The 16,340-nt window shown below is 42.6% G+C and overlaps 1 protein-coding gene across 1 annotated transcript in view; it reads right to left on the reverse strand.

Annotated features, from left to right (window-relative positions):
• VWA3B (von Willebrand factor A domain containing 3B) overlaps window positions 1-16,340 on the reverse strand; it is a 189,239-nt gene that overhangs the window by 119,476 nt on the left and 53,423 nt on the right. The window contains exons 8-9 of the mRNA XM_069581934.1: window positions 14,283-14,408; window positions 2,973-3,151 (exon numbers count right to left, since the gene is read on the reverse strand). Of these exons, the coding sequence (XP_069438035.1) occupies window positions 2,973-3,151; window positions 14,283-14,408 (305 nt within the window). The remainder of the gene's footprint in view (window positions 1-2,972; window positions 3,152-14,282; window positions 14,409-16,340) is intronic.

A 16,340-nucleotide genomic window follows, 5' to 3' on the forward strand; every position in this document is an offset into this window, starting at 1 on the left:
AGCTTGCAGTAAGCTATATTCAAATTGACAGGAATCCACATTTTTCAATATTCAGGGCCTAATTATTTTAAAGATGAAAATGTGATTAAGTATGATTTCCTGAACTAATAATGTTACTGAATAATGTCTACAGAATCAGAAAACTGTGCTGGGGGAGGAAACCCACAAATGAGATTTCCCTGCAATGTAGTAATTACTCTGGATCCCAACATGTAAGTCAGGAAACAAGCCTTGCATCAATTCTGTATTTTTTATAATTCAATTGTAGTATTTTCCTCTTGCAGTTCATTCTAAACACACAGCAGTAAGAAGGCAAAAACACAACATCACGTGGCTAACGTGGCCCAAAAGAAAAACAGTGCTTCCTTGGGAGGAAATGTGGAATCCAGGGGCCTAAGAAGGAGTGTGAAAGGGACTGGAGTTTCGCCTCAGTAGGACTGAGAGACACTGCAGTGATGATCCTGACACTGAATCACAGTCTCAGAGGATACATAAAGGGACATGACATTTCCTTTCCTAGGAGTCTCTGCTAGGCTGCCATGACTGGCATGGCTGCTCTGTGCCTTGCATTTTAGCTCTCATTTCAGTGTCTTCCTGGGTTGGGAAGATCCTCTGGAGAAGGGATAGGCCACCCACTCCAGTATTCTTGGGCTTCCCTTGTGGCTCAGCTGGTAAAGAATTCGCCTGCAATGTGGGAGACCTGGGTTTGATCCCTGGGTTGGGAAGATCCCCTGGAGAAGGGAAAGGCTACCCACTCCAGTGTTATGGCCTGGAGAATTCCTTGGACTATACAGTCCATGGGGTTGCAAAGAGTCAGACACGACTTTCATTCATTCAATGTGGACCTGGATTTTAACCACCTAAAAGAGATTTCCATCAGTTTTACAAATTTACAATAATCATTTTATCCTGATGTTTCTGTTTCATACAGAGACCTTTTTAGTCTTTCCATAATTCTAAACATTGGATAGCCTTCTTGGTCCTGTTCTACACACTAGTGTTTCTCAAAGTGTGATCCATGGACTGGCAGCTTCAGTATCACCTGGCGATTATTATAAAGGCAGATTCTTGGGCCTGGCCTCAAACCCAGTGACTCACGCATGCTAAGGGTTAGAAGCCACTTGTACATATACAATGGAATATTACTCAGCCATTAAAAAGAATGAAATAATACCATTCACAGCAACATGGATAAACCTAGAAACTGTCATACTGAGTGAAATGAGATAGAAAAAGATAAATATCATATGATATCATTTAATATGTGGAATCTACAAATAAATGATACAAATGAATGTATTTACAAAATAGAAACAGACTCAGGGACTTCGAGAACAGAACTTATGCTTAAGGATGGTGGTGAGGGGAAGAATGGAGAGAAGGGATAGTTAGGGAGTTTGGGATCATCACATACATACTGCTGTATTTGAAATGGATAGCCAACAAGGACTTCCTGTATACCACAGGGAGCTCTGCTCAATACTATATGGCAGTCTGGATGAGAGGGGAGTCTGGAGGAGAATGGATACATGTATATGTAAGGTTGAGTCACTTTGCTCTTCACCTGAAATGATCACAACATTGTTCATCAGTTATATTCCAACATAAAATAAAAAGCTTAAAAAATAAAATGAAGGTTAGGTGCCACTACTGCAGATCATTATCCTTCCACTACCAGCCAGAGTTGGGCACCTAGAAAAGCTACATTCCTTTCAGAACCATTGTCACAATGGAACTGCAGCTTTCAGAAATTTACAGTATAGACCCTTCCCATGCTATAACCCCTTAGTGAAAATAATTTCATATTTATTGAAAATCCACTAAATGCTGGCTGGTAGTCACTTGCCAACATTCGTTGGAGCATGGAGAAAGCAAGAGAATTCCAGTAAAACATGTACTTCTGCTTCATTGACTACACTAAAGCCTTTGACTGTGTGGATCACAACAAACGGTGGAAAAGAGATGGGAATACAATACCACCTTACATACTTCCTGAGAAACCTGTATGAGGATCAAAAAGCAACAGCTGGAACCACACATAGAACAACTGACTGGTTCAAGATTGCAAAAGAAGTATGTCAAGGCTGTATATCGTCACCCTGCTTATTTAACTTACATGCAGAGTACACCATGTGAAATGCTGGGCTGGATGAATCACAAGCTGGAATCAAGACTGCTGGGAGAAATATCAACAACCTCAGACAGCAGATGATATCATTCTAATGGCAGAAAGCAAAGAGGAACTAAAGAGCCTCTCGATGAGGGTGAAAGAGAGTGAAAAAGATGGCTTGAAACTCAGAATTCAAAAAACTAAGATCATGGCATCCAGTCGCATCAATCCATGGCAAACGGAAGAGGAAAAATTGGAAGCAGTGACAGATTTTACTTTCTTCCTGTCCAAAATCACTGCAGACAGTGACTGAAGCCATATGCTGCTCCTTGGAAGGAAAGCTATGACAAACCTAGACAGTGTATTAAAAAGCAGAGATATCACTGACTCAATGGACATGAATTTGAGCAATCTCCAGGAGACAGTGGAGGACAGAGGAGCCTGGCATGCTACAGTCCATGGGGTCTCAAAGAGGCGGACACAACCTAGTGATTGAACAACAATAAGTCACTTGAATAATGTATCTTCAAGATGGTGACAATACAAGAGGACCATAGAAATGCCTGCTTTGGGGAACATTCACCAGCAGTTTCTCTCTTCCATTCAATACGGGGAAACAAAGGGTTTGTTTTTTGACACAATGCCTAGACTACAACTCCTGGTTTACATATAATTATTATCTAATTCACTTATATCTAGAAGCCATTCTCAGACTTGATCTCCACTCCCACAAGTATCATTCAGAGAAGTATAAGGCAGAGAACAGGAGTATCCTTCACAGACAGTCAACCTTGGTCTTGCCCTGGGTCCAGCCCTGGTCCCCACTCAGGGCAGCCCCAACCTAGGGGTTCACTTCACTTACCGCACTGGTCTGCACCGACTCATTCCCTGGTTTGGATTTTATATCAACAACTCCATCAGCGTGGCGGAAGGAGCAGTCAGCAATGACATCGTAAAACGACAGCTTCTGGGCTTTCAAACCATATTTCTGAAGCCACTTCTCTGAGTCCCAGGTGTCCTCTGGATTTGACTCATGTGCTCCTAATTGCAGTTGAGGAATCACAGTTCATCAGCCATTTATATTACACAAGACTTTCATAAGTCATCCTCAACTTAGTATTTTTCTCAAGCTGAAACATATTCCTTGTTAGCTCACATTTGTTGCAGAAGGCATACTTTCCAAAAGCAGGACTAGCAGAGAACTAGTTCAAAAGACTGGAAGGCAGGAATCTGCTACTTTTCATTTCACTTCCTCCAGTACCTAAGTTGCCTGGACCCATGCATGGGCGGAGGTGGCTGACAGACAAGGCAAGGTATCAGCAGAGCATTAGACTTGGGGTCAGAAGCTCTGGGTTCAAGTCCTGGCTCCATTACTTACTAGCTTGGGAAAGTTGCTCAAACTTGGGTGAGTCACCCCACTTAAACTCTCTGAGCTTCAATAGAATTCTTCACCTGCCTATCTGCTTGGCCTTTCTAAGCAGGTTGAAGTTATTCAATATGAAAAGTTACATGAAAGTGTGTTGTAATGAAGAAGGAGGAGAAGGAGGGGCAGGAGCTCCCCTGTTAACATGGTGGATTTATCCCTGATTCAGAGCCTGGCTCTCAACTCTACAGGCTCAGGAACCTCCTGTCAGCTCAGGTGCCTGAAGCTGTGTCTATGACTCACCTTAGGCTCATAGGATCAAGTCTAGCAAGGTCAATTGCCCGAATATCCTTAGCCTTGGGCACATTCCCTTGCTGTTTTCCAAAGCTTACCTATACTCTGTAAATGGGAGGAGATGTTATGCTTCCTGAGCAGAACACCCGGGTAGCCAGTTTATCATACAAACAGCAAAGTACTTACAATGTGCTCAGAAACCCTACTACCACCTAAGGGAGAGTGGGGTATCTGAGGGTGGGCAGAGAGGAGGCATGGGTGTCTTAAGCTGGCCCTTGAGAGCTAACTGTACCCCTTTCTTCCAAACTCCATGCTCAGTGGTGGCACATGATGAAACTGACCAAGCCAGAAGTATTTACAAAATGTGAAAATCAGTGGATGCTACAAATGAGGGCTTTCTTATTCCAGAGTGGGTTGATAACATTTCTCTACATGCCCTTGGATGGAAGGCAGAGAGGACTCTGAGCTTTTACCCCTAGTGGGACCTAGGGAGGACTGGGAGAAGGTGCTAGGCAGAGGTGGTTTTTAAAACAGGCACTACCATGTATTAGGTCCGCTAGCCCTACAGTTTACTCATTTGGATCAGCTGTTCTCAACTCTGCACACTGGAATCCTCTGAGAATCTTAAAATACATTGATGCCTGCCCACCACCCCCCACCCCCACCCCCCCCCACCCCACCCCCACCCCCCCTCCCCGCCACCTCCACACACACACCATGCATTAGATTCTGTTTTAACTGATCTGGACACTGAGACTGTCAAAGTTCCCTAGGTGATTAGCCAAGCACTAGGGTAAGAGGAAGAGAGCTTTCTAAATTAAGATTTGGTCATCCCATCATTTATGCTTCTACCAGACTTAAATTATACTTTTAATTTAAAAGTAGCATTCAATGTTGGGAAAATAAAAATATTACCCATAGTTATCTGCTACTATATCTAAGGAGATATATAATTAGAATAATATATGAAGAAATAAAACACTTGAGAGTCAATTATTTTTCAATAATACATGAAGGCTCTGTCCATTCATGTTATACTTGTCCTCAAATTCTAATAGAACAACTTTTAGAAAATTAACTCTGAAACCTACTGGGGCTGGAACTTCTCAAAGAAGTTTGATTTTGAACTTTAATCCAATCTGGCATCAAAAGCCCCTATGGGCACCATCCCCAGTGCCAGCACTTGGTTTCTATATGGTTCCTAAAGTGTCTTTTCACCCCGAACAGGGGGCTGAAATCAGAATTTTCCCAGAGCTTTGGGAAGATCCTGAGGTTCTCCTGCATCACAGGGAAATAGCCTAAGGGGACTGGAGCCATTTCGGTGAGTAGGGTCAAGTTCCTTGGAGAAATCCTTTTGTTGTTCAGTCACTCAGTCATTTCCAACTCTTTGCAACCCATGGACTGCAGTATGCCAGGCTTCCCTGTCCTTCACCATCTCCTGGAGCTTGCTCAAACTCATGTCCATTGAGTTGATGATGCCGTCCAACCATCTCATCCTTTGTCATCCCCTTTTCCTGCCTTCAATTTTTCCCAGCGTCAGGGTCTTTTCCAATGAGTTGGCTCTTCACATCAGGTGACCAAAGTATTCATGTTTCAGCTTCAGTATCAGTCCTTCCAATGAATATTCAGAACTGCTTTCCTTTAGCATGGACTGGTTGGATCTCCTTGTAGGCCAAGGGACTCTCAAGAGTCTTCTCCAACACCACAGGTCAAAAGCATCAACTCTTTGTCGCTCAGCCTTCTTTATGGTTCAGCTCTCACATCCATACATCACTCCTGGAAAAACCATACTTTGACTATACAAACCTTTGTCGGCAGAGTAATGTCTCTGATTTTTTGTTTTGTCTAGCTTTGTCATAGATTTTCTTCCAAGAAGCAAGCATCTTTTAATTTCATGGCTGCAGTCACTGTCCTCGGTGATTTTGAAGCCCAAGAAAATAGTCTTTGACTGTTTCCATTGATTCCCCATCTATATGCCATGAAGTGAATGAAAGTGATTTTTTCTAGAAATGCTGGGCTGGAGAAACCCTTTGAGTGTTTTTCTTCAGTTATTGTTGATTACAGTCTAAGACTTTGTCTCTTTACTCCTACTTTATTCTCCTCCCTCCTTTATGATCAGTAGGTTCAGTAGGAAATAAACTTCATTCAGTTATTTCCATAGCAACATACACCCTATCACAGGCTCTGCTCTGTTTTGGGTTGTCTTCTTTAAAAAGACAAGAGTCCTTTATCAATGACAAATTCAAGTTGATCAGAAAAGAACTTCCTAAAAACACATCAATCCAATTCTAAGAAGGGATTTTATACAGTCAGAGACTAAGTTTTGACTGGTAGTTCCACCCAGGACCAGGCACTGCAGTCAGCCTGGGGGCATGATTCAGGCTCCCAATTACCCTCTAAATGGAGGTTGGGAGGAAGACCTCCAATAACTTGAACCTTATCAAAGAAAGAAGGGGCAGTCAAGCAGGCAAAAAACTCCAAAGCTGAAGAAAAGAGAGAAAGGGGGAAATCTTTTCACTTTCAGTGCTAATTACACAATCAACACCTGAGCCTCATATCCCAGGGAAAGGAGAGGAGAGGGAGTCATCTGTTCATTAGAGTCACTTACTAAGAGGTCTTTCCCATTCCCCTGTGGTTATCTTAATTAAAAATGCTACATAAATTCTCACCTATGGAGCTGAGTAGAATACCTTCATTTATGATGGAAATGTGACCTCACATCACATCCTGATTACACGGCTTTACCACTCCCCATGACTGATCTCTTAAAGATTCTCCCTCATCCATGGGCAGGAGAATCACATGCTAGATCACATATATGTCACAAGATTAACTTACCTGGCCTCCCTGTCCTACTTGGCCTGTCCACAGAGCCTGACTGAACCTTTCAGCTTTTCCTCATCCTTTGACACTGAGTTTGGTATTTTGAACCAAGCATTCAGAGTCCAATCTTGGCATGACTACATAACATGATTAAACTAATCATCTCTAGTGAGTCTTAAAATGGCTGTGAAGGTTATTCCAAATAAGGACTTCCTGAAATTTTTTGAGCTGAAGTCTTGAACATTTTGTGAGAAAAGTCATAATCTTGTTCGATTGCCATAACTGGCATACACACACATAGAATGCTCAGATGTGCCAACAAGTCTTGAAACAGTTCAGCACCTCAGGAATGATGCATATTCTTAAAAAAAATTTTTTTTAATTTTTTTTGCCACACCACACAGCATGTGGGATTGAACCCACGCCCCCCTGCATTGGAAGCTCTAAGTTTTAACCACTGGACCTCTAGGGAAGTCCTCCACATCTCCTCTTTTACTTTATCTATGAACAGCTGTGTTAAGGTATATTCATCATTGATAACAATAAACTATACACATTAAGTTTTGACATACATATGCTTAGGTTTATGTCAATCACTTCGTTATTTGTTGTCTATTGGCGCCATCTGTCCTTTGTTCTTTTTTTCCAGATAGCATTTTAAAAGAATTATTAATTATTTGTTTATTTATTTATGTGTTTTGTTGCATTGGGTCTTTGTTGCTGTGTGCAGGCTTTCTTGAGTTGTGGGGAGCAGGGGCTACTCTTCATTATGGTGCACAGGCTTCTCGTTGCGGCGGCTTCCGTTGTTGCAGAGCACAGACTCTAGGACGTGTGGGCTTCCACAGTTGTGTCACATGAGCTCAGTAGTTGTGGTGCAAGGACTCGGTTGCCCACAGAATGTGGAATCTTCCCAGACCAAGGATCGAACCCGTGTTCCCTGCATTGGCAGGCAGTTTCTCATCCACACCAGGGAAGTCCCAAGACAGCTTTTGGATTGAGTATTTTCAATTCCAAGTTATCTTGTTTGTTGGCTTGTTTTGTTATTTAATGGGTACTTTATTTAGAGTGAAAAGTGAAACTGAAAGTCGCCTCCACCTCTTTGCGACCCTCCAGGCCAAAAGGCCTGGAATTCTCCAGGCCAGAATACTGGAGTGGGTAGCCTTTCCCTTCTCCAGGGGATCTTCCCAACCCAGGGATAAAACTCAGGTCTCCTGCATTGCAGGCAGATTTTCTACCAGCTGAGCCATAAGGGAAGCCCAAGAATACTGGAGTGGGTAGCTATCCCTTCTCCAGGGGATGTTGCCAACCCAGGAATCGAACTGGGGTCTCCCGTGTTGCAGGTGGATTCTTTACCAACTGAGCTATCAGGGAAGCCCTTATTTAGAGTACACATCTTCAACATGTGTGTGTGTTAGTCACTCAGTCATGTCCAACTCTTTGCGACCCTATCGACTGTAGCCAGCCAGGTTCCTCTGTCCCCTTCAGGCAAGAATACTGTAGCCATTCCCTCCTCCAAGGGATCCTCCCAATCCAGGGATAGAACCCATTCTCCTGCATTTCAGCCAGAATTTTTACCGTCTGAGCCACCAGGGAAGCCCAGTGGATATTTGGATGGATAATTTCAATGGATATTATACTATCCCCCATATGCTATAAGAACTGTATAACAGAGACTTCCCTGGTGGTCCAGTGGTTAAGAATCCACCTTGCACTATAGAGGACACAGATATGATCCCTGGGCAGGGAACTAAGATCCCATGTACCTTGGGGGAACTAGGCCCATGAGCCACAACTAGAGAGAAAAATCCCTCACATCACAACTAGGACCTGACACAGTAAAATAAATTTAAAAAAAAAAATTTTTTTAAAGAACCTTACAATAGCATAATATTTCCTTTTCTCCCCTTCTGAATTTCTTTTTGGCAATGCAGTGGGATTTCTTTTTTAATAATTGTGGTAAAATATACATAATGTGAAATTTATCATTTTAACCATTTTAAGATGAACAATTCAGTGACATTAAGCACATTCACACTATTGGATCACTATCCAACCCCAAAACTTTTCAGTATCCCAGAAAGGAACTCTGTACCTATTAAATGACTCTCTCCATTCCCTACTCCCCCAGCCCATGGTAATCATTTTTTGTGTCTGCTTATTTCACTTATCATAATGTTTTCAAGGTTTATCCATGCTGTAGCATGTGTCAGAGTTTCGTTCTTAAAGCTGAATAATATTCCACTGCACATACAGACCACATTTTGTTTATCCCATCATCTATTGGTGGACATTTGGGTTGTTCATCTTTGGAACTTATGAATAATGCTGTGATTCCCCTCCTGTCTTTCATGCTACTATTGTTAAACACTTAACTTTTATATATATCATATAGACCTCACAGGTGCTTCCTAGTGGTACTAGTGGTAAAGAACCCACCTGCCAATGCAGGAGGCATAAGAGACACGGGTTTGATCCCTGGGTAGGGAAGATCCCCTGGAGAAGGGAATGGCAACCCATTCCAGTATTCATTCTTGCCCAGAGAATCCCATGGACAGAGGAGCCTGGCAGGCTACTGTCCATAGGGTTGTAGAGTTGGACATGACTGAAGTGACATAGCATGCACACACAGACCTCACAGCACACTATTACTACTTTTGCTTAAACAGAAATTGCTTTCTAAAACTATCTAAATAGCAAAACATCATGTGTTTATCTACAGTTATTTCCAGCCTTTTATGCCTTTAGGTAGACCATATTTCCATTCATTTCTTCCCACATAAAAGCATCATTCTCCTCCTGCCTGAAGGATTTCCTCACGGTGCAGATGCACTGATAATTCTTTTCTGCTGTAGGTAAAGATAAAAAATACCTTTATTTTGCCTTTGTTTTTGAAAAAATATCTTTACAAAACACAGAATTCTAGATTGACAGTTTAGGGTATTGAATGAAAAAAATAAGATGTTAGTCCACTGTCTTTTCACTTGCAATGAGAAATCTACTATTGTGCTTATCTCTGTTCCTTTCTACAGAAAATGTCTTTTTTCCCTCTGGTTGCTTTTAAAATTTTCTCTTTTGTTTTTTGTGGACCATTTTAAAAGTCTTTATTGAATTTTTTTTGCAATACATGCTCTGTTTTATGTTCTGATTTTTGGCCAAGAGGTAGGTAGGATCTTACCATGGATGGAACCTGTGTTCCCTGCACTGGGAGATGAAATCTTAACCACTGGACCACCAGGGAAGTCCCAAGATTTTTTTCCTTATCAGTGGTTTTGAGCAATTTGATTGTGATGTTCTTTGGTACAGTTTCCCTCATTTTCTTGTACTTGACATTCCCCAAATTCCTTGGATCTCTAAGTTATAACTTTCATCAAGTTTGGAAAATTTTCAATCTTTATTTCTTCAAATATTTTCCTGTTCTGCCTCCTCCCCTCTCCTCAGGAATTCCACCTATATTCACTGATGCTCTTCTGTTTGTTCTTTGTTTTTGTTATTTATTCTCGTTATTTTTCTCTGTGTGTCTCATTTTGAATAGTTTCTCTTGTTATGTCTTCAAGATCACCCATCTTCTTTCCTGCAGTGTCTAATCTGCCATTGATTCTGTTCAGCATGTTTTCACCTAAGATATTTTCTTGCCTAAAAGTTTTCATCTGTAAGAGTTCAGCATGTATTTTTTTAAAAAATACTTCCCTGACTCTACTTAACTTTTTGAATATAGGAATACAGTTATAATTACTGTCTTCTTCTGTCAATTCTAACATCTGTGTCAATGTTGATTGATTAGCAAGGGGCACAGCCTTCTTTTCATGCCTGGTAATCTTTGATCAGATGCCAGTCATTGTGAGTTTTACCTAGTTGGATACTGGATGCTTTTATATTCTTATAAATCTTCTTGAGCTTTGTTCTGAGATGCAGTTGAGTTATACATAAAGAATTCTCTCCTTTCATGTCTTGCTTTGATGCTTCCTCAGGAGGGCTCAGGGCTCTTTAAGGCTAGTCATTCCCCATGACTGAGGTAAGACCTTCCCAAGCAGTCTACTCAGTGCTCTATGACATAAATTTTTCCAAATCGGCTGGTGAAAACAGGCATTCTTCTTCACTCTTCATGAGCTCTAAACCCTTTCTTTCTAATTCTTTCCAGTGGGTCTTTCCCAGCCTTGGGTAATTTCCTCACAGAGTGATTAGGATAAGCAGAAATCACAAGAGGGACTCTTGGCAGATTTCGAGAGTCCTCTCTATTACTTTGTCTTATGAAATCTAGATATCTTGATCTCCTGGATCCTTAGCTCTACCTCCCAAACTTTGAAGTTTGCTGTGCTCCTTCTTCTTACACCATGGCAAAGCATTCAGTTCAGTTCAGTTCAGTTGCTCAGTCGTGTCCAACTCTTTGCGACCCCATGAATCGTAGCACACCAGGCCTTTCTGCCCATTACCAACTCCCGGAGTTCACTCAGACTCAAGTCCATCGAGTCAGTGATGCCATCTAGCCATCTCATCCTCTGTCGTTCCCTTCTCTTCCTGCCCCCAATCCTTCCCAGCATCAGAGTCTTTTCCAATGAGTCAACTCTTCGCATGAGGTGGCCAAAGTAGTGGAGTTTCAGCTTTAGCATCAATCCCTCCAAAGAAATCCCAGAGCTGATCTCCTTCAGAATGGACTGGTTGGATTTCCTTTAAACTGAGACAATCAGAGTTTTCCTTGGATTTTCCTGTATCTCTCAGGGATCTCTGGCCTTTGATACTTAGTATCCAGTGTCTTTAAAAACCAATGCTTTGTGTATTTCAGTCAGTTTTTTGTTTCCCTTAGGGAATTCTCATGTACCACTCTTGGTAATTAAAAAGAGGTCAAAATTACTAACAGCCAGAGTGTGTGTGGCCTCACCATCTTCTCATTCCAGGCATCAGGCTGATGAGTCATCCGTGCCAGAAACTGCCCTTCTGATCCTATGATTATAGGTGCCAGCTGGTCCCTGAACCAGTGCACCTAGCCTGGGGGGGCAGGTGAGGGGCTGCCATGTTCAGGAAGGGAGACTTTGTTTAATACACATGAAGGTTCCACTTGTAATGACAGTCCATCGGATCTCTTCCATTCTGACCCTTCCCCTCTCCAGATAACTACCCTATCTCCTCTGACCCACAGGCCCTGGCAGCTAAACATGGGAAAGGCCACTACCTTCACACAAAGCAGACCCAAGGTCTTGGCTGACACAGCATTTGACTCAATAACACTGGGCTGTGGACGGCAACAGGAGCAGCCAGTCTCTGAAGCCAAAGCAAGGTTACAAAAGCTTCTGTGGGAATCCAGAAGTGGAAATTTGTGTATCCAAATTTTCCTTTTTAAACAGAAATGGTACACTAAAAGCATCTTGAAAATTTATGCTTGAAGTCATTTTGGTTTTAATTCTGGGTATGTGTTCATGTTTATTAGATTGAAACAAAGGGATGACAATCTATCCCTCTAAAAATTACAGAGGCCAACAACCCTTCTGTTTCCTTTAGAAACAATATCTAAAAACCTTGTTACCCTCAACAGTACCCCAAGTTTAACTATTCCCTGTATTAGTTTGCTCAAGATGCCAAAAAATACTTCAGACTAGGTGACTAAAATAGAAATTTATTTTCTCACATTTCTGGAGGCTGGAAGTCCAAGATCAAGGTGCCTACAGGTTTGGTTTCTGGTGAAGCATCTCTTCCTGGCTTGTGGATGTCGATCTTCTGGCTGTGTCTTCATGTAGCTTTTCCTTTATGTGATGTGTGAAGTGAGAGAGGTCTCTTGTGTCTCTTCCTCTTCTTATTAGGACACCAGTTCTCTTAGATTGGGGCCTCACCCTTACGATCTCATTTACCTCTAATTTCCTCCTTGAAGGCCCTATCTCCAAATACAGACACATTGGGGTTACAGCTTCAACATTTGAATTTGAGGGAGACACAATTCAGTCCATCGTGCTCCCCAAAACAAACACCTTAGTAGCAGGATCACTATTCTCTTTGCCTGGTATGGATGTTGGAGTATCCCAGGTGCCCTGCTTCATTTTCATTCTTCTCTCAGGATGGCAGAGGACTCTCTGAGTATTTGACTCTAAGATCACCTTTGGGGGAGGGAGAGGTGTCCCTACAAGTGAGCAGTCCCTCCGGACTAGCCTGATTGGGTCCCTTCTTGGAAAGCCCAGAGAGCTGGTCCTTGCAAAGCAACTGCCACTGCTGCCACCCCAGACCCAAGTCAGGACACCCACTCATGGGGAAAAGTCAGTGTTGCCAAGATTTTACCAAGTCATACTGGACAAGCTCACTTCTGCCTTTCACCCCTTCCTCCCTCTACTCATGTCCTCTTCCCATTTCTCCCCTAGCCAGCCTGGCCTCCTTGCTCTCTTCCCTCACAGATGCCTCTGTAACACAGGCAGGGCACCAGGAGCAATATAGCATGGCAGAGGTTCCCAGATTTTTTGCACATTATCATTGTCTGAGGAGCTCCCAATGTCCAGACTGAGAGAGAAAAAAAAAATCTCCCAGTGTCCAGACTTCATCCTTTATGGATTAAATCAGAATGTCTGTGCTTGGAGCCAGACATCAGTATTCTTAATGAGGAACTCGGTTTTGAATCCTGGCTTCGTTAGTTCTAGCATGGCCTTGGGCAAGTTATTTAGCCTTAAATGGAGATAATAGCGGCATCTATCTCATAAGATTGTAGCAACGATGAAATGAGCTAATACCTATGAAGAACTCAGAACAGTGCCTGACATTTAAGGTATGTACTAACTACTATCATTAATAGCTGTGCCCTAAATGAAACTAGTGACTACAGAGGAAAATCCTTTACTAACTCAAGAACTCAGGGATGAGAATCAGTATACTCATTGCCCTAATTGTGAAAGAGAAAAGATTGAGCTAACAGTTACCAAGAACCTCCTTGGTGCAAAGCATGCATTATTTATCTTAATTTTTACAAGAATCTCTCAAGACCAGTATTATGATTATTTCACAGACAAATAATCAAAGGCTCAAAGAGACAGTCAGGTTAATCTAATGATAGAACTGGTATTTACAACCATATTGCTCACTCCAAACTCAGGCTCCTCTGAATCCTCTTTTCAGCTGGCTCTTGACCCATGGACTTCTATGTCTGTCTTTGCATCACCCAATTTTAGCAAAAATCCTGCTAAGATAGTTTATCCAGGATCCCTCCCTCTCCACATCTGAGAAAGATTCCTCATACCCAACTATCCCCAGGTGATATCTGATCACCTCAACCTACTTTCAGCAAGAATCCTGTCAGATAGGTTTAGCCAGAAACCCCCTTTGATCTCTGATGTTTCTTCTCAGTAATTTTCCATCCAGCAGCCCTCCACCCTGCTCCTTGGGTGCAAATCCCCACTTGCTCATGTTTATTAATAACCGATTCCACTTCCATACTGAGGTCTCTTTTCCCTTCTTGCAATAGTCCCTGAATAGACCCTTGGTTTTTTTAACCATTTGACTGTCCATCTCTGGTTTTGCTTTGACAACCAAAAGACACACACATGTGCATGCATACACAGACACACACACAACAGAGCTCTGGAGAGTCCCTCAGGAGCTCCTGCCAGCTGGACTAAGGAGCTCTCCTTGGTAAGGAACATGGGAACAGTCCCAATCCCCGATCAGTAGCAGTTACAACTCAGTATTGACTTGTTCACACTCGTGCCTGTCAACAGCACCCACCATGGTCTGTTGTGGCCACACTGGTCTTGGGAGTCTCGGCCACCAGCCTCCGCATCTGGGCCAATGTGCTGCCAGCTTCCTCCATCTCCCTCCAGATGAGAAACACATCTTCTCTGACCCCTGCTCCTGAAAGGGAAACACGTGTGAGCAAGTGACTGCAGGAGGCTCCAGAACCTCTGATGGTCTGAGCAGGCCTGGCACACCCTGGCCAAGTTTCTATAATATTTCTGAACATCAAATTCCATTTTTCCCACTAATTCTTTCTGAGATTCAGAAGTGAAATCCCTAAGAAAATGCTGTCATCTCAAGAAATCATAAATGCAGACTTTAGGATGCAATAAGTCCTCACAAAGGAAATATTTGTAGCAGCCAGTATATTTTAAGATTAGTTTATTAATAACACTCAAATAAAATAAAGAGTAAAAATATTCAAAAAGCATCCAATGAAAGCCAGAGTTATCACTGTGGGGCAGGGAAACTCAACGGTCTATGAAAGCAATACCCCTCACCTTTCTTGACCAAGCTGAGACTTTTTGATCCTCTGAAACCACCTTCACAACTTGGTATTTTTCCCTAATGTGCTAACAATACTTTGGCCTCATTTTCTGGAACTCTGCTGTCTCAGTTAAGGTTTTGGTCTGGCTGTGTGTCTTTTTTTCTTTTTTAATAATATGGCTAAATTAAATATAGATATTTATATCATTGTAGCAGTCAATCATTCAGTCAATCAAAGTTCATCCCATGGGTAAGAGGTCCAAGGCTGGGATAGAAGGTCTGCCTCCACTAAGATCCTGGCTCTAACATGTGAGTAGTTTGAGAGGTTAAGGACAGTGTAGGAGCAGGAGGGAGATGGGTGTGACTATAAAAGTGCAACACGAGGGAACCTGGGGCGGCATATTGACAGCATTAGTATCAATATGCTGGTGGTGATATCATCCTATAGTTTTGCAAGATGCCACAAAGAGCAGGTGGGTGGGACTTGCCCGGTGGTCCAGTGGTTTAGAGCTCACCTTCCAATGCAGTGGGTGTGGGTTCAGTTCTGGGGAGTTAAGATCCCACAGGCCTTGGAATCAAAACACCAAAATGTAAAACAGAGACAATATTGTAACAAATTCAATAAAAACTTTAAAAATGGTCCACATTTTTAAAAAAATCTTTAAAAAAAAGAGCATGTGGGCCTTTCTTACAGCTACAGTTCTCTCTACCTACAGTTCTCTCCACCTTGTCTGCTGTGGATATGAGGTCAGTGGCAACTCCAACAGGCAACCACACTTAGCAGATGCCACTCACCCATTTTCAGTGGCATCTGTGGGCCCAGCCACCACCTGGCACCACTTAAGGCATCATGGGGGCTACAGGGGAGTCTCTGCTTTGGGGTGCTTCTGAAAGGCTGTGTAGATAGCAGATGTATTCTCTAGCTTTAAAGATTCCATTTCAAAAAAGTTTACTCCCCCCAAAAAAAACATACACAACAGATCTATTTCACAGACCGTATGCAGTTGGCTCAGAGAACAGTGATGCTTTTACTTAAGTAAGCTGAGTCCCAGTACTCTAATGATAAATACCTTTTCAGAGTACCTGCCATGTGCCTGGCCTTGTGCTTAGGGCTCTCTAAACACTTTTTCATCTCTCTTCACCACAGCTCTGCAGGCAAATTCTACTCCTGTTTCTGTTTCCCAGCTGTGTAAATGGAGGCAGAGCTAGTTGTCCAAGCTCATACCAAGGTCAAAAGTGGCAGAGCAGGGTATCAAATCCAAGTTGGTGTGACTGTACCAACTCAGCACCCTGACTGGTTGTTCTGGAAAAGGGGTGACTGGTTTATAGAGGCCCCTGCAGCCCCTCCCCCAGCAGATGCCAATGGCATCCCATTTAACAGTCCACAGATGCCCGAGATCCCACAGTCACAGAGAATGAGGGACCACCATCAGGTCTAGGAGATGATGCAGGAGATTTATCCACCCTCAAAGGACTGACCTAAAACCACCAGGACAGACCAGGGCAGACCAGAGTCAACGTTCCTGACTCTTAAAATGTAGTCCAGAAGGGCATGGTGAAGTT

Source organism: Ovis canadensis, chromosome 3 (assembly GCF_042477335.2).
Source record: "Ovis canadensis isolate MfBH-ARS-UI-01 breed Bighorn chromosome 3, ARS-UI_OviCan_v2, whole genome shotgun sequence".
Classification (NCBI taxonomy): Eukaryota; Metazoa; Chordata; class Mammalia; order Artiodactyla; family Bovidae; genus Ovis; species Ovis canadensis.